Source organism: Oryctolagus cuniculus, chromosome 6 (genome assembly GCF_964237555.1).
Source record: "Oryctolagus cuniculus chromosome 6, mOryCun1.1, whole genome shotgun sequence".
Lineage (NCBI taxonomy): Eukaryota > Metazoa > Chordata > Mammalia > Lagomorpha > Leporidae > Oryctolagus > Oryctolagus cuniculus.
The window spans coordinates 119,832,004-119,853,466 of NC_091437.1; the positions used below are offsets into that span (position 1 = coordinate 119,832,004).

General features: G+C 38.1%; 2 protein-coding genes and 1 pseudogene across 2 annotated transcripts in view; all 3 read right to left on the reverse strand.

Annotated features, from left to right (window-relative positions):
* Window positions 1-21,463, reverse strand: part of RAD54B (RAD54 homolog B) — an 85,951-nt gene that overhangs the window by 34,476 nt on the left and 30,012 nt on the right. The window lies entirely within an intron of this gene.
* Window positions 648-1,535, reverse strand: LOC138850027 (ADP/ATP translocase 2 pseudogene; annotated as a pseudogene).
* FSBP (fibrinogen silencer binding protein) lies at window positions 13,558-21,071 on the reverse strand. The gene is made up of 2 exons (XM_008255750.4): window positions 20,536-21,071; window positions 13,558-16,111 (listed from the first exon to the last, which is right to left on the reverse strand). Exons 1-2 carry the CDS (start codon window positions 20,907-20,909, stop codon window positions 15,586-15,588), a joined length of 900 nt encoding a protein of 299 aa, XP_008253972.3. The 5' UTR covers window positions 20,910-21,071; the 3' UTR covers window positions 13,558-15,585.

The window sequence follows — 21,463 nt, forward strand, 5'->3', positions numbered from 1 at the left end:
TAAAATCACATGTTTTAACAAATGACTGACAATTAAGTACCATGACAAGTCAAGGAAAAGGGAGATTACAGAATTCTCTGACAGAAAAACTTGCAATTTTTTTCTACTTTAGATTTTTGTTTTTAAGTCTTGAGATGGTTTTGCTTTTGATTTTAGATATTTTTATTTTTCAAATGTATTACTTATCAGGAGTGACTGAAATATTGGGCCACCTAATGATGATGATGATGGAAATGGCTTTTAGAAAACACTGATCATGGGGCCAGCGTTGTGGTATAACGGGTAAAGCCAGTGCCTGCAGCACTGGCATACCACATGGGTGAAGGTTCGAATCCTTGGATGCTCCACTTCCAATCCAGTTCTCTGCTAATGTGGCTGGGAAAGCAGTGGAAGATGGCCCAAGTACTTGGACCCCTGCACCTACATGGGAAACTGGAAGAAGCTCTTGGCTCCTGGCTTCGGCCTGGCCCAGTCCTGGCCACTGCAGCCATTTGGGGAGTGAACCAGCAGATGTAAGATATCTCTCTCTCTATCTCTCTCTCTCTTTCTGCCTATGCCTCCTCTCTCTGTTACTCTTTCAAATAAATAATCTTTTAAAAAGGAAAAAAGAAAAAAAATTGGTCAAATTAATAGTATATTGCTTCCCATTTTCGACCAGTAAATACTTGCTGTTGAAAGCCAAGAATGCTCAAGATGAAATAACACAACATGCCTGTGCACAGAAGTAATACCATCAAGGAAAGAACTTATACAAACTCTTGACTTCATCAAACAAGACAAGCACAAAGCAACACCCATGCCACTGAGAACACTAAACCATGCATGTTTGTAAAAAGCTGTACTTCCTTCAGAGCAACCTTTCTCCAACAGTCAGGCATGGCTGTGTACATGATATCAGCTCCTCTGTACCCTGGCTGCACCACCATGCAGCAGCTATCAGTGTCAAATGGGTAGGAAACCAACCCGGCAATGGCAGAGATTCAGCTGACGAAGACAAGAGTATTCTTGGGATCTGGAAGCATTCCCTTTGCAGTGTCACATATACTGACAAAGGCAGCTCAGCAGATGACAACACCCTACACAGACACGTTAAAGGTTCAGAACATACCCTGAATCCCATCAGATTTGACCAGGCAGTCACCCAAGCCTTTGAATATCTGCTCTTCTCCACCTTTACCCACATCAACTGCTAGACAGGCAGGGCACAAACCCTAAGGACGTGGTCCCGGTGGCACCACCAGAGCTGCAGAGTAGCACCAAAACTGGGTCCTTGTGTCCACAGCACCCAAGTTCTGCTTGCATTTATCTTTGAAGGCAAAATGTAGAGCCCGGGTAAGGAAGCATCTGACAACACTATACACATGATGTCTTCATCTGACAACATGGTATACAACACCGCATACATATTTATATACACATATAACAATGCAGATGTGTTCTGAGATGTGGCATTGGGCAATTGTGTCATTGTACAAACATCATATACTTACAGTAAGAAACTATGATGTAATATAATCTTACAGGACCACCACCATAGATGCAATCCCTTGTTGACTGAAAAGTCACTATGTGGTACATGAGTGTATTTATGGTGTACAACATACTGTTTTGATGTATATATATATATATATATTATGGAATGGCTAAATCAAACTAATTAATATTCATTACCATACAGATTTTTTTATTTTTTTGTGGTGAGAACATCTAAAATCCCATTTCTTAGCATTTTTCAAGAATACAAAACATGGTTAACTAGAGTCAATATGCTATACAATAGAGTTCTTGAACCTCTTCCTCCTAACTGAAAGTTCGTGTCCTTTGACTAACATCTCTGCCTCACCAACCCCAACTCTTGGCAACCACCATTCTACTCTGTGTATGAGTTTATTTTTAAGACTCCAGATAAAAGAGAGCTCATACAGTAATGATTTTACTATGCTTGGCTTATTTCACTTAGTATACCATCCTCCAAGTTCATCCATGTTGTCACAAATGACAGGATTTCCTTTTCCTAAAGGATGAGCATATAAGAAAGTAGTTACAAAAGTTCATGGAAAAGGAATTAAAATATAAGTTTATTTTGGTGCAAAAACATCTGAAATCCAGGCATAATTTTTTTCATAATACACATTTTTCTTGAACTTCTTGATGACTCCTCATATATAACATATTTTCTTCTCCTATTTCATTGATGGACACTTGAGTTTAGTCTTGGATATTATGAGTGGTGCCTTGATGAACATACACACATACCTACTCTCTCACACACACACAATTTAAGCCAGGTAAATTAACCTCCCAAAAGCCTGAAAATCTATTGTCATTGTGAGAATTCAGTTAATATACATGTCCTTCAGAGGCACTCATGGATTTAGAAAGTGAGTGTTGGGGCCGGCGGCACTGTGACGCAGTGGGTTAAAACCCCAGCAGGTAGCACTGGCATCCCATATGGACGCTGGTTTGAGTCCCAGCTGCTCCTCTTCCGATCCAGCTCTCTGCTATGGCCTGGGAAAGCAGTGGAGGATGGCCCAAGTCCTTGGGCCCCTGCACCCGCGTGGGAGACATGAAATAACCTCCTGGCTCCTGGCTTCGGATCAGCTCAGCTGTCACCGTTACAGTCATTTGGGGAGTGAACCAACGGAATGGAAGACCTCTCTCTCTCTCTCTCTCTGGCTCTACCCTTCTCTGTAACTCTTTCAAATAAATAAAACAATTCTTTGAAAATAAATAAATAAAAAAAGAAAGAGAGTGAGTGCTGACTATCTTCAACCAATATAAGGGTATTTCAAAAAGTTTGTGGAAAGTGAAATTAAAAGGCAAGTTTGCTTTGATGCAAAACAATTTTGAAATCTACACAGTTTTTTAATACAATTTTTTCATGAACTTTTTGAAGACCCCTAATATGTATGGATTTCAAAAAAGATGTGCATCAAAATAAGCTTATCTCAATTCCATTTTCCACAAACTTTTTGAAGTATGTGGACAGACTGACACTTTCCTCAGAACAGATTGTGGCAATGGTACTTCCACCAATTGAGAGAACATCCACTTCAATTTACAAATCTACATCAACACATTATAGCACTTTTATCAATTTTTTCTAACTACACATATTTTTAAATTTCATATAGTAACCTTACATTTTTTCTTGGTGTAGTTTTACAAAGTGTAACACATGTAAAGATCCACATAACTACCACCAAAATCAGGTAGCAGGAGCCTAAGCATTAAGGCCATCTTCTGCTGCTTTTCCAAGCACACCAGCAGGAAGCTGGACTGGACATGGAATAGCCAAGGTTTGAACTGGCATTCTGATATGAGATGTCAACCTTGCAAATGGCAGCTTAACCTGCTGCACACAACACCAGTGCAAGGGGTCTTCTTACTTGTCTTGCTCCAACACATCTATCTTTTTTTTTTTTTTTTTTTTTTGACAGGCAGAGTGGACAGTGAAAGGGAGAGACAGAGAGAAAGGTCTTCCTTTCGCTGTTGGTTCACCCTCCAATGGCCGCCGCGGCCGGCGCACCACACTGATCCGATGGCAGGAGCCAGGCTCTTCTCCTGGTCTCCCATGGGGTGCAGGGCCCAAGCACTTGGGCCATCCTCCACTGCCCTCCCAGGCCATAGCAGAGAGCTGGCCTGGAAGAGGGGCAACCGGGACAGAATCCAGCGCCCCAACCGGGACTAGAACCTGGTGTGCCGGCACCACAAGGCGGAGGATTAGCCTAGTGAGCCGCGGCGCCGGCCTAAATTAACTTCTACTCATTCTCTACATAGGTTAAAATTTCCCTGATTGTCCCTTTAAACCAAGCTGCCATACTACCTGGGCAACATCTAAACTGCAAAACAAATTATCTGTCATTCTCACTAAACTATTAAGTCTTCGAAGGGAGAGGTCTGTTTTGGTAATTTTTTTTCATCACTATATTCCCAGAACTACGGGTACTTTCCAAAACTGCTATTTTGACTCTATGAACACTTTTGTTTATGAAAATATTTAAATATGAAATTATTTTTAGAAAACAATGACTCATTCCCATTACTGTCCTTTTTTTTTTTCATTTTAAAGATTTCTTGTCTTTAGGATTATTTTTCAAGTAATCTTTGTTATATAACAAGAATTTAGTTCATCAGCCTCCTTTTTATGTATCAGTGAGTTCTTTTTAAATCAGTAATTTGGGGGCCAGTGCTGTAGTGTAGGGGGTATAGCCAACGCCTGCAGTGCCGGCATCCCATAAGTCCTGGCTACTCCACTTCTGATCCAGCTCTCTACTGTGGCCTAGGAAAACAGTAGAAGATGGCTCAAATCCTTGGGTCTCTACACCACGTGGAATACCTGGAAGAAGTTCCAGGCTCCTGGCTTTGGATCAGCTCAGCTCCAGCCATTGCGGCCATTTCAGGGTGAACCAGAGGATGGAAGACCTCTCTCTCTGCCTCTCTGTAACTCTGCCTTTCAAATAAGTAAATAAATCTTAAAAAAAAAAAAAAAAAAAAAAAAAAGTAACATTAGGCTCAGCACTGTGGCATAGCGGGTAAAATCGCCAGCATCCCTTATGGGCACCAGTTCAAGTTCCAGCTCCTCCACTTCTGCTCCTGCTCTCTGCTTATGGCCTGGGAAAGCAGCAGATGGCCAAGTACTTGGGCCCATGCTCCCACATGAGAGACACAAATGAAGATCCTGCCTCCTGGCTTCAGGTTGGCCTAGCGCTGGCTGTTGCAGCCATCTGGGGAGTACACCAGCAGATAGAAGGTTCTCTCTATATCTCTCCCTCTCTGTATCTTTGCCTTTCAAATAAAATAAGCAAGTCTCTGGCCAGAGCTGTGGCATAGTAGGCTAAGAGTTCATTTGCAGTGCTGGCATCCCATATGAGCACCGGTTCGAGTCCCAGCTGCTCCACTTCTGATCCAGCTCTCTGCTATGGCCTGGGAAAGCAGTGGAAGATGGCCCAGGTCCTTGGATCCCTGCACCCACATAGGAGACCTGGAAGAAGCTCCTGGCTCCTGGCTTCGGATCAGGCCAGCTCTGGTCATTGCAGCCATTTGGGGAGTGAACTAGTGGATGGAAGATATCTTCCCCCCACTGTAACTCTACCCCTCGAATAAATAAATCTTTTGAAAAAAGCAAATCTTTAAAAAAAATAATTTCTATCAATGTAGTTTTGAGTCAAACTTTGCATAACTAAATATGATTAAAATTGTATTAATCCATTGTTACTAGTCAAGAAAATTTACCAGTTTTTAAATTAGTATTTGTCATGTACTGATTATGTTTGTTTTAGCAAGCTTGATTTGCCCAGAGAAAGCTTTGAGGTTCTTAGCATTAGCAAAAAAGACAGGACACGGTTTCTGAACTCTAATAAATTTGCAGTGTGCAACTTTAGGCACTTTTATTGTCTTTTTGTATTATTTCTACCAGTAGCAGTCACTACACATTGAATAAGAGACTGACAATATCTTTCCATAAATTTGTACCTCTTTTACTAGGTTATCCAAGAGAAAAATATAATTCCCCTTTAAGTGGTTTAAGATTTCCCTAAGGCAGGAGTAAAAACAATGTTTTCACCATAAAAGCTGGGAAAACCACCCTATAGTCCAACACCCTGTTGTAGTCCCAATGACTGTCATCAACACCTTCTGTCAATCCCCACACCAGAAAAAAACTCATTAGAACAACAATGCGATTCTGAGAACTCATAAATTACTTACAGCTGACTTAGAACTAGCCTAAGAGTCTCAGACTTCGACACACCCTTTTTCTGCCGAAAAGCAGGAGAGCATCAACTGTGGAGTCAGAGTTTCAACTCTTGAGCCTGGCACTTACTGGTTATGTGACCCAGGACAAGTAGGTTAACCCCTTTCTATGTGATTATGAATATAATCCCACTACCTACATCACTAGAGTTAGTGTGAGCATTAGAATGGTGAATGTGTTAAATGCCTAGAATGGCACTTGCCATGTGCTAAGTATTCCCTAAATACTACCATCTTCATGTTGTCCATATTCCTTTCCCATTTAATCCCATTTTAAAAATTATTTAGGAGGCAGGTATTTAGCCACACCATTAAGACACCTAAGTCCCATATGGGAGTACCTGGGTTCAATACTCTGGCTCCTGACTCCAGCTTCCTACTTCTGCAGACCTTGAAAAGAGCAGCTTTGACTCAAGGAATCGGGTTCTCCGAGTTCCCATCTCTAGGCTTCATCTGGTCTGTTCCTACCCATTGTGGTCATTTAGGAGTTAACCAGCAGATGGCTGCTTCCTGTCTCTTGAGCGTTTACAGGTTCTCTCTCACTCCCATATGAAAAATAAATGAAAATTGCATAGGCCATATGGCAGGAAAGGAAGAGGATAAATAATTCCAAAAAGCAGAATGAAGTTCATTGGGTACATAGGATCATGGAATATAATCACATTCTATATTTAGACTACTTATGTTACATAAAATATTGACTAATTTGCTACATGCCAGATGAACCACTCCTAACAATTCCTGTCTAACTATAATTTTTATTGCTAAACTATTTTCCCCTTGATCCTGTAATGTACTTTCCAAATCAATAACAAAAAAAAAAGTCGGCATTGATTTGCAGGCCCACCTGCAAGACTCAGAAGATGGGAGAAAGTATCGTTTAATATTACTCATGGGCACTATCACCTTAATGGATGGATCCTCAGCGAACCCACTTTAGGCTGGATGACTTAATTATGCATCCCATAAACCCAAGCCTTTAAGATTCTTTCCTCTTTTAACAATTTCTAAATACACAGATTGTTTTCTATGGCATAAATGAAATTTTTTTTTTTTTTTTTTTTTTTTTTTTTGACAGGCAGAGTGGACAGTGAGAGAGACAGAGAGAAAGGTATTCCTTTGCCGTTGGTTCACCCTCCAATGGCCGCCGCTGCAGCCGGCGCACCGCGCTGATCCGTTGGCAGGAGCCAGGAGCCAGGTGCTTTTCCTGGTCTCCCATGGGGTGCAGGGCCCAAGCACCTGGGCCATCCTCCACTGCACTCCCTGGCCATAGCAGAGAGCTGGCCTGGAAGAGGGGCAACCGGGACAGAATCCGGCGCCCCAACCGGGACTAGAACCCGGTGTGCCGGCGCCGCAAGGTGGAGGATTAGCCTATTGAGCCACGGCGCCGGCTGGCATAAATGAAATTTAAAATGCCTCACAATCATATTCAATAAAGAATGTAAATACTCTTGAAGATTCTATTTTGGTTTTTAAAATTGCCAAAACCTACCAGAACTTTTAATACAAATTAATATATAACTGCAATATAAAGACTGAACATGGTTTTTAGGATAGTACAAAATATACAGACACTACCTACACAAATCCCCTGAAACTGATAATCAGATAGTTTATCTAATAAAGGAAACAATGTCAACAAAGTGCAAGTGTCACGTGTAAAATTAACCCAGATGATGTTTCTCACATTAAAGATCATTTTCAAAATGAAACTTCTAAGTATACCCTCATAGTTTTTCAACACTTCATGTATGCATATGTGCAATAAGTGCTAAAATGAAAAAAATCAATAAACTACAACATTCCCAGATGTCTAAATTATCTGCCTGGTATTTTTAATTCATTTAAATGCTGGAAAATTTATTCACTAACTTCAATTTTGACATTCCAACCACTAAACATGCAAAGCTTTACTTAAAAAAAAACTCATATACTGTTATAATCACTTTAGAAAAAATTCTGGAAGTCTCATAAAGATTAAATGCATATGTTCCCTAATCTAGCATTATGTCCTCAAAAAATACACACCACAGTATTCACTGATTCTTTATACAAAACAGCAAAAATCTGCAAATTGCTCAGAAGTCTTTTTTTTTTTTGAAGATTATTTATTTGAAAGTCAGAGTTACAGAGAGAGAGAGAAAGAGAAGGAGAGAGAGAGAGAGAGATAGAGAGAGAGAGAGAGAGGTCTTTCATCTGATGGTTCACTTCCCAACTGGCCACAATGGCCAGAGCTGCACTGATCAAAAGCCAGGAGCCAGGAGCGTCTTCCCAGTCTCCCATGTGGGTGCAGGGGCCCAAGGACTTGGGCCATCTTCTATTCTTTCCCAGGCCATAGCAGAGAACTGGATGGAAGTGGAGAAGTGGAGATACAAACCGGCACCCATATGGGATGCTGGCACTGCAGGCGGCGTCCCCACTCTGCTTTTCAAATAAATATATAAAATCTTTAATAAAAGAGAAGAGGCAATGAAAACAGGTGAATATTAAAAATATTAACTATGGTGAAAAAACAGTGTGCACACTGTATGATTCCAATTATCTGACATTCAAAAAAAGGCAAAACACTAATTTTTAGAAAGTGGAACAGTGGTTGTCTGAAGTGCTGGAGGACTGATTAGCATGGGGTAAGAAGGGAACTTTTTGAGGTGATAATAACATTTTAAATCTTGGGGTTTAAGCTACACAGATGTAGTTATTTACCAAAACTCATCAAATCATATATTTAAGATCTGTGCATTTCAGGGCCAGCATTGTAGCACAGCAGGTAAAGCCACTGCTTAGGATGCCAGCATCCGATATGGGCACCAGTTCATGTCCCAGCTGCTCTCCTTCTGATCCAGCTCACCGCTAACATCCTGGGAAAAGCAGCCAAAGATGGTCCAAGTGTTTGGGCCCCTGACACCCAAGGGGGAGATACAGATGAAGCTCCTGGCTGCCAGCTTCAGCCTGACCCAGTGCTGGCCGTTGCAGCCATCTGGGGAGTGAATGAGCAGGTTGAAGATCTTTCTCTCTCTCCCTCTCTCTCTGTGAATCCAATTTTCAAATAAATAAATATAATTTGTGCATCTCACTGTATGTGAATTTTACCTAAGAAACACACACACACACACAAGTGAATATGAAATCCTAGTTAATAATACTCAAGCTAAATTGTTTAGGGAGAAATTAATTTTGTAAATGGTTTTAAAACAACATTTTCAAATGAATTTTCTTAAAATGAACTAATGAATAGATAAAGCAAATACAGCAAAACATTAACTGTACAATCTAGGAGGTAGGCATATTAAAAATTTACTATAAAATGCTTTCATCTGTTTAATGGGTTTCTTAACAAAATACTGGGAGTAAAAATATTTGTAAGACATTAATTCAGACCTACTAATGCAAAACTTATGATATATCCATTTTAGTTTAAATTATTTGGGCCAACTTGGGAGGTGCTTTCAATTATTTATTTTGCTTTCCACTATCTATTAAGCAATTGAAAATATAAATTCAAATCTCAGCTACTAGTTTTAATCTAACAATTTAAAGGACACAGAAAATGTATCAAAAATCTTCTCAAAATCACATACAGAGATTTACCATGATTCTATTTATGTTCAACTAGGTTGCATATTTTAAGAAATTACACTTTTGGGAGCCAGTGTTGTGATGCAACATGGTAAACTGCTGCCTGTGAGTATGGTATCCCATACAAGGGCTGGTTTAAGTCCTGGCTGCTCCCACTTCCAATCCAGCTCCCTTCTTTTTTTTTTAAGATGTATTTATTTATTTGAAAGAGTTACAGAAAGAGGAGAGAGATCTTCCATCTGCTACTTCACTCCCAAGATGGCTGTAATGAACAGGACTAGGCCAGGCGGAAGCCAGGAACCAAAAGCTTCACCCAGGTCTTCCACATGTATTTTAGGGCCCAAGCACTTGGACCATCCTCCTCTGCTTTCCCAGGCACATTAGCAGGGAGCTGAATTGGAAGTGGAGCAGCCAGGACTCAAAAAGGAACTGATATAGGATGCTGGCACTGCAGATGGTGGCTTAATCCATTATGCCACACCACTGGCCCCTCAGCTCCCTTCCAATGTGCCTCCCAAAGCAGCAGAAGATGGTCCAAATGCTTGGGCCCCTGCCACCCACATGGGAACCCAGGATGGAGTTCCAGATACCTGACTTCAGCCCAGCCCAGCCCTGGCTATTTCAGCCATGTGGGAAGTGAACCAGTGGACAGAAGATCTTGATATAACTCTTTCAAATAAATGAAATAAATTTTTCTTTAAAAAATTGCTCTTTTGTATTTGTTAAGTATGCATCAATACTTCATCTAATTGTTTTTAAGTATTTACAGCCAAATTCACCATCAAATATTTGATTTTGAGAATTTGAGTCCCAGCTGCTCTACTTCTGATCCAGCTTCCTGCTAACGACCTGGGAAAGCAGCAGAAGAGGCCCAAGTGTCTGCCATCCACATGGGAGACCCAGATGAAGCTCCTAGCAGCTGGCTTCAGCTTGGTCCAGCCCTGGCCACTGTGTCCCATCTTGGGAGTGATCCAGCAGATGGAAGATCTCTATCTCCCTAATTATTTCAAATAAATAAATAAATCTCGAAAGAAAGAGAGAGAAGAGGATGAGAGCAGAGGGGAGGAAAAAATTGTCTTACTGATTGGGCAGAGAGGCAGACAAGTATGGATAAAAGACCCACAGCAGCCCCAACCCATGCAGTTCAAACCACTCCACTTCCCTGAACCACCCGAAACCATTCCCTTTCTGTTTACCACACAAACCCCCTTTCTGAGCCTCACCAAGCCCCTCCCCATTATGTGCAGTGGGAAACAATAGATTTGTGATTTCATCATTTTGAAAGAGTACCAAATACTCAATATAGTTGCAGGCTGCCTTTAGGTCATTTAAATGTCATTATAATAAAGTTACCATAGCCAACACTCCCACTCCCATCATGTACCTGATGCCAAGACACTTCAGAGATTTTCAAAAAAGGGCAAAGAACTGGGTGGTACACAAGTCTCCCTCCTCCCCTCACCCCAAACTCTGCCTCCTTGGAATACTCAATCGAGCCCAGCTCCAGACACCAACCCCTATGCCTCTAGATGGTATAAAAGTTCAGCCCTGAATTGTTCACTGTAGCTCTCACTCCTGAGTTTGCACCCACTCCTCACTGAGTATGTGGTTCCACTTTGCCTTTATTAATAAATCTTGCTTCTCTGTTGACCTTTATCTACATTTCCTCCTTGAATTCCTTCTTACTTGGAGAAAAGAATTTGGACCAAGCCTAGCCAGGGGCTACCTCACAATGTTACGAGACACAAAAAGAGTACACAGATCAGTACAATGAATTTTTCTTGTATTTAAATGAACATGGATTAACAAAGAATGTAACCATCATCATCTATATTTTCAATACAATTTATTATATTCTAAGTTACTAAACATGTCTATTTAAAATCTGACATGACTCTAAAAGAAGGCACATGAAAAATAATTCATATTTTAAACATTTTTCACATAAGTAAAGATGAAACTCTTTCAAAAATGAAGTAATACCAAGTAAATGTCTCATTACACAAGAGAGAAAAGAATTTAAATATTTTAAGAAATCCGGCAAGGGTTAGAGATCAAAGAGTTAAATTAATTTTTCTCAAGAAGCCATTACAAATCCTACCTAGTTTAGAATAACAACATATCCATTGACACTCATATGGTTAACAGAAAAGTGGCAAAATTTATCTATCTGCTATCTAAATTACTAACATATTGTATGAAATAATCTTTTGACTTAGCCTATCAAATTGAATATATTCCAATAGAATTAAGTCTAAAACAAAAACAAAATCACTCTTTGTTTTCCTATCATTACATTTTGTAGGTAAAACTGGCATCACACAGTTCCTTATAGTATGCAGGATGCCTGGTGGCTTCTGTGCATATTCCATTGGTTCCAGCAGAATTCTTCTCTATACATTCCCCTTACAGACCTGTCCTCAGCAAAAACTGCTAATGTAAGTTGGTAAGCAGTCTCCAAACTCAAAAAATTTCTCAGTATCAAAAAGAAGGAAAATAAAGGTTTAGGTCAGAATCCCTAAGACACTCTGTAGAAATATTAATAGCCTTCTAGAAAGGGTTCTGTGACCAAGTAAGGAATTTTCTTTTTGCAGAAATTTTCAAAGATTATATCAGGCTATTTAGTTTCACAGGGAAAGTAGGCAGAAAATGGACCAGAATTATATGCATTTAAACTTTTGCAAATTAAAATTAAACAATATTCACTTGGAAAAAATTTGCTGCAGTAAACTCACAGCATTGAGTGTAATTCTGGTGTTTACAAACATGTAAAAGTAAGGGTTCTCATTTTACACAGGTCTCCTGATGCTAACGAACTGTACCACTGGATATAACAAAAGAAAAAGCTACCTTTAACAATGCTGGAAAAAATAAATTATACTACTATAAATATGTTTATACTATTTTATGAGCAAAGGAATTTTCAAGGGCAATTCTGTGTATACATAATTTTTAACTTCCACACTAATTTTAGAACCTAACCACCAAAAAATATGTTGTACTTTTTTTGAATACAGAACTACTTTCTAGAAACATCTCACAGAAATATTCCATAGAACATTCTTTGAAAAACTGATTTTACTATACATGTCAACACTCAAGTTAAATATTCATTATAAACTTTTAACAGTAGCATGCTGAAATTATAATATGAATTACATTTTGTATAGTAATATGCTTTTGATAATTTCAAAAAGTTAAAATTATTATAAAGACGTATTTACTAGGATTATATTATAAAAAACATAACCTCAAAAGATTCAGTACACACAAAGGAAAGTCACAGCACAAATTAAAGAGAGAAGATAAAATCATTGAAGGACATATCATATGCAAGGGTACTTCAAAAGTTTGCAAAAAATGGAATTAAAAGACATTTATTTTGGTGCAAAAATTTTTTCAAATCCATGCATAGTTTTTTTCATAATACAGATATTCCATGAACTTTTTTAAGACTCCTCAAATATTCAACACATTTTTATAACAAAAAATGAACCCTAAGAAGCTATAAAACACCTTTTTAATTCAATCAATAAAACTGAGTAATCAGCAGCCTAAAACACTATCCTAAGAATTCATTTCATGTTTATTTTTTCTATTTCTATAGCCATAACCTAAATTTCTGATATAATTTCCTCTCACTAAACTGCCTGCTTTTAAATACTATTATAACACTATTACTGAACCACAACTATAATAATATCATTCCCCTAAAAAAAGCCTTCAATGGCTTCCCATCATACACTCAGTTTAATCTAATTCGTTATGAGTAATACCCAATGTAATCCATAATCTGTTATCAACCAACACCCAAATCAATTGCCCTCAGTTCACCTTCTCCCACTCTTTCAACAAAAATTTTTAAGAATCTATGATGACTTAGCCGGCGCCGTGGCTCAATAGGCTAATCCTCCACCTTGCGGCGCCGGCACACCAGGTTCTAGTCCCGGTTGGGGCGCCGGATTCTGTCCCGGTTGCCCCTCTTCCAGGCCAGCTCTCTGCTATGGCCAGGGAGTGCAGTGGAGGATGGCCCAGGTGCTTGGGCCCTGCACCCCATGGGAGACCAGGAAAAGCACCTGGCTCCTGGCTCCTGCCAGGATCAGCGCGGTGCGCCGGCTGCAGCGGCGGCCATTGGAGGGTGAACCAACGGCAAAGGAAGACCTTTCTCTCTCTGTCTCTCTCTCTCACTGTCCACTCTGCCTGTCAAAAAAAAAAAAAAAAAAAAAAAAGAATCTATGATGACTTAAGCATCAAGGTCAGTTCCAAAAAACTCTATTTCATTGGTTGTTAAACTTTAGCTACCATGACTCTCTAGGGGGCCTAGTTAAACAGACTGCTAGATAGCATCCCATGTTCATAATTCAGTTAGAATGGATTTACATTTCTGACAAGTTCTCAAGTAATGCTGATGCTGCTGGTCAGGACTCACACACAGAAAACCACTGCTCTACTCCAAAGGCCACAAACTGGAACCTCATTGGCCAAATGAGGCCCACTGATAAGCTGTCTATAGAGTTCTTTAAAAGCATTTTTAAGTATTTGCAAACATTTTAAAATAAGAAAATTTCACATAAAAAATGCAGGTTCCTATTCCTGCATGTAAAAATTCTCCTGGAGCTAAACAGCAGCCACCCCATTTAGTCCAGGGAGAAGCCCTAGACCAGATTACCACAGCCCAAACTAGCTCTGTCTATGCTCCCTAACAATCCCCTGGCTTAGCACTGCATTTATGCTTGCATTCCCTGATCTACTTTTTCCCATTCTTTCTTTTTCTGAAGCTGCTCACTCGAAGTATTTTCTCCATATACTGCTAAAATTCAACTTATCTCATTCTAAAGCTTTGTCTAAAATCCTTCCCCGGGGGCCAGCATCGTGGCTCACTTGGTTAATCCTCGACCTGTGGCGCCGGCATCCCATATGGGCACTGGGTTCTGTCCTGGTTGTTCCTCTTTCAGTCCAGCTCTGCTGTGGCCCAGGAGTGCAGTGGAGGATGGCCCAAGTGCTTGGGCCCTGCACCTGCATGGGAGACCAGGAAGAAGCACCTGGCTCCTGGCTTCAGATCGACGCAGCGCCGGCCATGGTGGCCATTTGGGGGGGTGAACCAACGGAAGAAAGACTTTTCTGTATCTCTCTCTCACTATTTACATCTCTACCTGTCAAATAAATTTTAAAAAAAAAAAATCCTTCCCCAACAAAATCACAGCAAAAATAGAAATTCTTAAGTAATGCACATTAAAGACTTAACATAAATTTAATTAAGTGTGCTTTAAGAATCAAGCTTTTGTAAGTATTAAAATAGCAAGATTTACAAAAAAAATGACTATGGATTATATCATATATTATAAACATGATTTTTGTTATTTCATGCTCAGTAAAATTTTAAGTTTTTAATTTTTACTGTGAAACAAACTGCTTTCTGAATAAAACATTTAAAATGAGTTAAGACACAACCTTAAACCTTACAGCTCAAATACATAATACCTTCAATGGACTATTATCTTATTTTTCTGGACAGAAAAGAGAAGGGAGATGGGGTAGTGATACAATTCCCTTAATTTTATAACCTAACAAATTTTAGAGGCAATTGTAATGAAATAAATTCTTCTAATTTTTAAATCTAGACAAACTTTTGTGGATTTTTAGTTCTGTAGAAGAGCAAAGGGAAAAATTACACAAAGAAAACCTGAATACTGCTGCTGGCTCTGCCATAAACAGCTTTGCTCCCTCAGATAAGTCACTGAGTTCTCTCCCTGTATCTCCATTTCCTTGCCTCCAAGGAGGTAAGGAAAACTTGGACTTCTGTTTCAAAGGATGAAATCATGAAAACCAACGTTAGATAAGCTTCTTGTTATTAGAGGAGGATAGCTTCTAAATTAGACTGAAAATCTTAGCTATAGCTTTCAAAGTTCCAATTAAATATATTGAAGACTCAGAATTTTCAAAGAATATGAATGTGTTTGTGTATGTATTATGTGTATTTTAATGACTGACACAAAGCACCCTTTGTAAGGTCAACAATTAATTTCTTAGGAAAAAAATGGGAGAAGACAATGAAAAATTTAACTGTGCCAATCAATCAGCAAGTTTTAATACATTACAAGAAAATTAAATAACTAGAAAAAAGTCAAACAGTTTTTCCATAGTAGAGATTAATTACATTTTCCAAGGATATGTGTTCTGCATCAGGGTATTCCTGAATTAAAGCAATCTAGCTAAAATTTAAACTATCAAATTGCGAGCCTGAAAAAAAAAATTTTAGAAACTATTATATTCAGGTAGACCATGCCGTAAGCGAACTGCTTTCAGCTTCTCCACTTCAATTTTTGCTTTTAGTAGCTCTTCCTCTAGCTGCTGCCTTCTTTTCAATCCATCCCTCTTCTCCTGAACATACAACCCAAAATTTTTTTGATTTTCTAAAATTACCTGATGCTCCTCTTTCAAAATCTGCAGGATCTGAGGATCGCACCCTAAAAGTGACCTAAAGTGTTCTCCACTCTCATGCCGAAAAAAATCATCTCTCCTTGGGACAGGAGATGGAGACGACGTCATTCTCATGTCAACAGAGGAGAGGGATGGCGACACAGATCTTTCCATGGCATGCACTAATTCATTCTCTTCTCTTTGCTCTAAAGCATCACTCTGTGGAGGATTTAAAACCAGTGGAGGAGGTGGCTTAATGTCTTCTTCTTGCTTCACCTCTACTGTAATGGCAACAGGATGGTGGTCCAACATTACCTGTAGAGAACTGGTACCAGCCTGTGCCTCCTCATCCAAGTTTGCACTATAGCACACAAAAAAGCATTATAAAATGTAAATCAAATGAAGATAAGAGTATACTTAGAGCATAATTTCATATTTAATATCCATTAAATTACAAGGTTTTAAAACTGTAAAGAAAATCATAAAGCAAAAAAAGTTTACCCAGTGGAATAACAAACTAAAGTGGCAAAGACTACACTTTCAAAAGGCAGGAAATTACAAATATTACATGAGGCCAACATGGTAAATAAAAAATAAAAGCTATCTGTACCAATCTCAAAGAGAAATCAAATTGTCCCTTCAACCCTTGGGTTCTTAAATATGGTAAAGGACCTTCTAAGCTCTGCCACCCCCGTGCCTTAGCCCTAGATCTCCTCCTTCGGCCCTCCTGGACTGATCCAAAAACTACCAGGATCTGAAACTTAAAAGACAGTGCAAGACCATCAATGGGAGGTACTGATACCTACATTTGTTAAAAAAAAAAAAAAAAAAGAGAGACAGAGACAGAGACAGAGAAAGCATTAGTTTTTTATGTCTTTAGGGTATACCTGTATCAGAAGGTTATTCTACCCTATTTCGGATGCAATGATATTTCCCCTTTATATATTCTGAACCACATGACTCAATTGCTCTTTAAGGATTTCAATGATTAGGTAAAATTCCTAACATTAAGGGTTTTTATCCATCACTGAATACCCACCACCTAGCATTATACAGTACTGTACTTAGAACCTAGTAGATACTCCTTGGATATTGAATGACAAAACAGAAGAACAAATGAGGGCCAGCGCTGTGGCATAGTAGGTTAAGCATCCACCTGTGGTGCCAGCATCCCATTTGGGTGCCGGTTCGAGTCTCCACTACTCCACTGCTCCACTTCTGATCCAGCTCCCTGCTGATACCCTGGGAAGGCAGCAGAAGATGGCCCAAGTGCTTGGGCTCCTGAACCCACGTGGGAGACCTGGAAGAAGCTCCTGGCTTCAGATCGGCCCAGTTCCAGCCATTGTGGTCATTTGTGGAGTGAATCAGCAGATGGAGGACCCTTCTCTCTGTCTCTCCCTCCCTCCCTCTCTCTCTCTCTCTCTAACTCTGCCTCTCAGGTAAATAAATAGATCTAAAAAAATTTAAAAACATGAAATGATTATTTTAATTTTTTTGTATTGATGGTGGTGGTAGCAGCAGAGGTGGTGATGCTGGTGTTGGCAGCAGTGGCATTGGTAATGGTGACATTGACGTTGGTGCTGGTGATGGGGGTAGTGGGCACTGATAGTTTTGGTGAAATTATTTTTTAAATGAAATGTTTTTAAATGGCCTATATATTTAATATTATTCAATTTACACATGATTTCCATAAAATATGTATTCCTGTTAGACACAACTAATTTTCACATAAATTAAGCTTTTATATATTTGTTACGATTTTATAAAGGCAATGCACCTTAAAGTTGTTAATTAAATATAATTTCACATGCAAGATTACTATAATATTGCTTCTTGAGGGTTTTTTCTTTAATTATGCTTCAGACTAACTTAAAAGTAAAGTTACAAAGGGGAACACATAACTGGAATATTAATGAAAATGTTTTTAACATTATTTATAGGGGCCAGCGCTGTGGCATAGCAGGTAAAGCCACCATTTGCAGTGCCAGCATCCCATATGGGCGCCGGTTTGAGTCCTGGTTGCTCCACTTCTGATCCAGCTCTCTGCTATGGCATGGTAAAGTAGTACAAGATGGCCCAAGTCCTTGGGCCCTTGAACCCACATAGGAGACCCAGAAAAAATTCGTGGATCCTAATTTTGGATCAGCCCAGCTTGGGGAGTGAACCAGCAAATGGAAGACCTCTCTCTTTCCCTCTGCCTTTCCTCTCTTTGTTTACCTCTGACTTTCAAATAAATAAATAAATCTTTTAAAAAATAATTTATAGATCATTTTACAAATGATAAATGAATTATATGAATGATTAAAAGTTGTAACAACTTCAAGTACAACATAAGAAAAAAATTAAAATTCCCAATGGCATTTATTAAAGGCATAAAATTGCCAGAAATATCAGATATTTGTCTAAGAGATACAAATAAAACAAGTTATATAGTATATTAATGAAAAATCTATTTCTTGGTAATACAAATTACTTCACTTTTGTTCTTATCTTTTTTGGTCATTTTATGATTTCCAAAAACAAAACAATGGCCTATAAATGCAATTCAAATTAGCAAGATTTGCTTCTTTTAACATCTGTTAAAATATGAAATGAGAAAAGTTAGTGACAGATGAAAATTAATTTTTTAAAAATATTTTTTAAAAATCTGTATTACTCTAAATTAGTATGTATAATAGAGTATAAACATAAACATAGTATTCTCATGCTAATTAAAATTACTCCTTATATCTGGATTCCCCATTTTAGTTGAAATATTATAAGTAAGGCATAACAGAGATTTAAAAAAAAAGCTTTGGAGAAAGTAACAAAAATGATAAAACAGAGAAGGGCTTCTAAAATTTATGAATCTGAACTTTGAGAATCAAATAGTCTATGAAAACACAAAGAATAATCTGATATTAGGGAGAGGTGAAAATAAAGACAAATCAGTGTGAACTGTAGAAACAGCCTTACAAAATGGGTATTTATTTTAAAATATATAATACAGGCAATAATACCTTTCTTATTAAAGAGGGAGAGTTGGTGAAATTAACAAGAATATTTATGTAGAAGCATTTAAGATTATGGAGTAATTACAAACTTCTGAGGTAATTATTAAGCATCAAGATGTCAATTCATATAAGCATATTAAATATGTAAGTATATTAAATGAATAAGTTAACACAGAAAAAATATCAGTGTAGATATACTAACATAAGAATTTAAGTCACATATTTCTTATATTTTCTTTCTGAAAAACTGGTATCATTTTAACAGTATATATAGAAAAGCATAAATCATTGAGCTTACTTTCATCAAAGAAATGTTGATGTCCAAAAAAATTATGTGAATGTGATGAATGCATACACAGATGAAATGTAAATAGACATTTGTATATTTATAAATTAATTCTATATTTTTAAATACACATTCAACTAAGACTACAATTTCCATGTGAGGTTTTCAAATTATAAAAACCCATACTTAATACCCAAAAGATAGAGTTTTATAGCTGCAATGCCAAAAGCTATTTTGTCTACAGTTCAGTAGTCAGGTGAGAAGGGGTTGGGGGCAAATATTCTGAATCAGTACTACTGACATAAATGAACATCTTAACCAGTGGCCCTAAAAAGTTATCCAATGTGTGCGCCTATCCTGGGTTCTCACTGGTAATATTTTTTTACTGGATTATCAAGTCGAAATAAGCAATACAGGTAAGAAGCTGGTTTATTTTTCTAATAGGTCATTAAACAACAGATACTTTTTGGCAGAAAATTTTCTTCCCCCACACACAACATTTCTCTCCTAACTTGAAAGGGATTTCATAGGTAATAATTTTGCTTACATAAATACTTCCTCCACCAGTAAGAAAACACATGTGCTAAATTTTGTTTGAAAAGCCCCTTAACTAGGAGTTTACATTTTTTAAATGGTTCAGAAGGATGTAGCTGCCATTTTTAATTTTTTGCCAGGAGTCAGAATTTGAATTAGTGGCAAGGTAATAGTTTGAAAGACTCCCAGGCAAACAGTCAGAATATAAAGTTAACCCAAAAATTGTTTGACTCCAAAAGAATCCCAGTAGCTCTTAGGGATGTATTAACATTCAGAGTTTGATATCCTTGCAAAGTACTAAGAAAGCTCACCTTTTCCTGTATGACCCAGGATCAAAGTGAAACTAAACCATTAATTAATAAAAACAACAAAAAACTTTTCATTTTATTAGATAATTGGAGAACTAGGTATTAACATCCATTAGCTGTGTTCATCTAATTTATTTGATGTCAGAAAAATAACTTAAGACTTTTCATCTATATAATGTCATTTATAAGTTTAATTACTGATTTTAGTTCATTGCATGTAAGTATACAGAGATAATTCTTTTTAAAAGGTTTCATTCCTCCTGAAACTATATAAATGCTATATAAAATTTAAAAATCCAATTAAATATAATATTAAATGAATTAAGAAAAAGATTTCTCGGAAGCAAATTAAATAATTTCATTTTAAGCTTCAAGTTTATGAAGAGATGTCACAAATTTCATCCCATTTATTCCTCCATAACGTTTACTTTTAGAAACTACAGGAGGAAGGGGGGAGGGAGAGACAGTAAAAAGTGGCTTAAATCAAATGCAACAGAAAAATTCTTTATAGCCTCACTTTTCTTTTTTAAGAATACAAAACAAAGACACCATTCTTTGCTCCCGTGGTGGGGATCTTACTATGCATATCTCTATCACAACTAAGCCACAGCCCAATAGATAGGAGGCGCCATAATTTTCCACAACAAAATAAAATAAAGCTTACCTTTGTATGTGGTTCCTGTCTCTTACCAGGCAAAAACTGGAAATCTGGGGAATCATCTCCATAACTTTCTTGGTTGGCTCAGAAATATTGCTTTTAAAATCTGATTGGGCCTCTTTTTGCTGCAATAGCTCCTGTTTGGCATATTCTTTGAGCCTTTTGTAAAGGGTGCGTAGGCCCTGCGCTGTTCGAGGAGGGCGGTCTACTCCAATTGCATTATAGTTAACAGCTATGATATCCCAACATCTATTCTTTTCCACTATTACTGAATGTTTATTAGTGTGTTCTTCAAGAATTTTCACATATGGCTTCACAAGCTTTAGCAAATCAAGCTTTTCAGATAAGGTAAAATTGGAAGATCTAGCCTTTCCTACCATTGTTCTCTTCAAATTAAGTAGGCAGCTCCTGAAGCCACCATGCAGCCTTCAGCTCTGTTCAGCTCTTTTCACAAACAGAAAAAGATCAGGCTTAACTAGGCTAGCTTCATTTAGGCCCACGCCTACAGGGGAGGGTTTATTAAAATTCCTCCAGCTTAAGCTGACGCAGGTTCAGGAAATCTGCTTAAGCCAAGCCTGACCTACATAAAGCTTCCCACTGAAGAAGACAGGAAGGCACAAGCAAAACACACTTGTGTATAAAGAGAACGGCTCGAGATAGGATTTAATGCACAAAGGTCTACAGATAAGCATGGAACTCAGCTAAAAATAAGGTAATTAAGTGAAAATATTGCATTTCCACACATGTATTCCTGGTTGATAGACTGAAACTGCACTGCAATATCACTTTAATAAAAACAAAAGAGGAACTGTTTTGTGCTGGTTGTTTACAAATTCAGTAGACAGAAAACTGAAAGACAGGAGTGGTGAATGCAGTGATTCCTAACAGAGCCCCTAATCACTATTTCTGAGCTGAGTGTTCTCCCTTACAAAAT

Excerpts from the sequence above, each read along its gene's own strand:
- FSBP (XM_008255750.4), bottom strand. The coding sequence starts at position 20,909 with ATGGTAGGAAAGGCTAGATCTTCCAATTTTACCTTATCTGAAAAGCTT. Across the intron at positions 16,112-20,535 it reads GACAGGAACCACATACAAAG|TGCAAACTTGGATGAGGAGG; the intron begins GTAAGCTTTATT and ends TGTGTGCTATAG.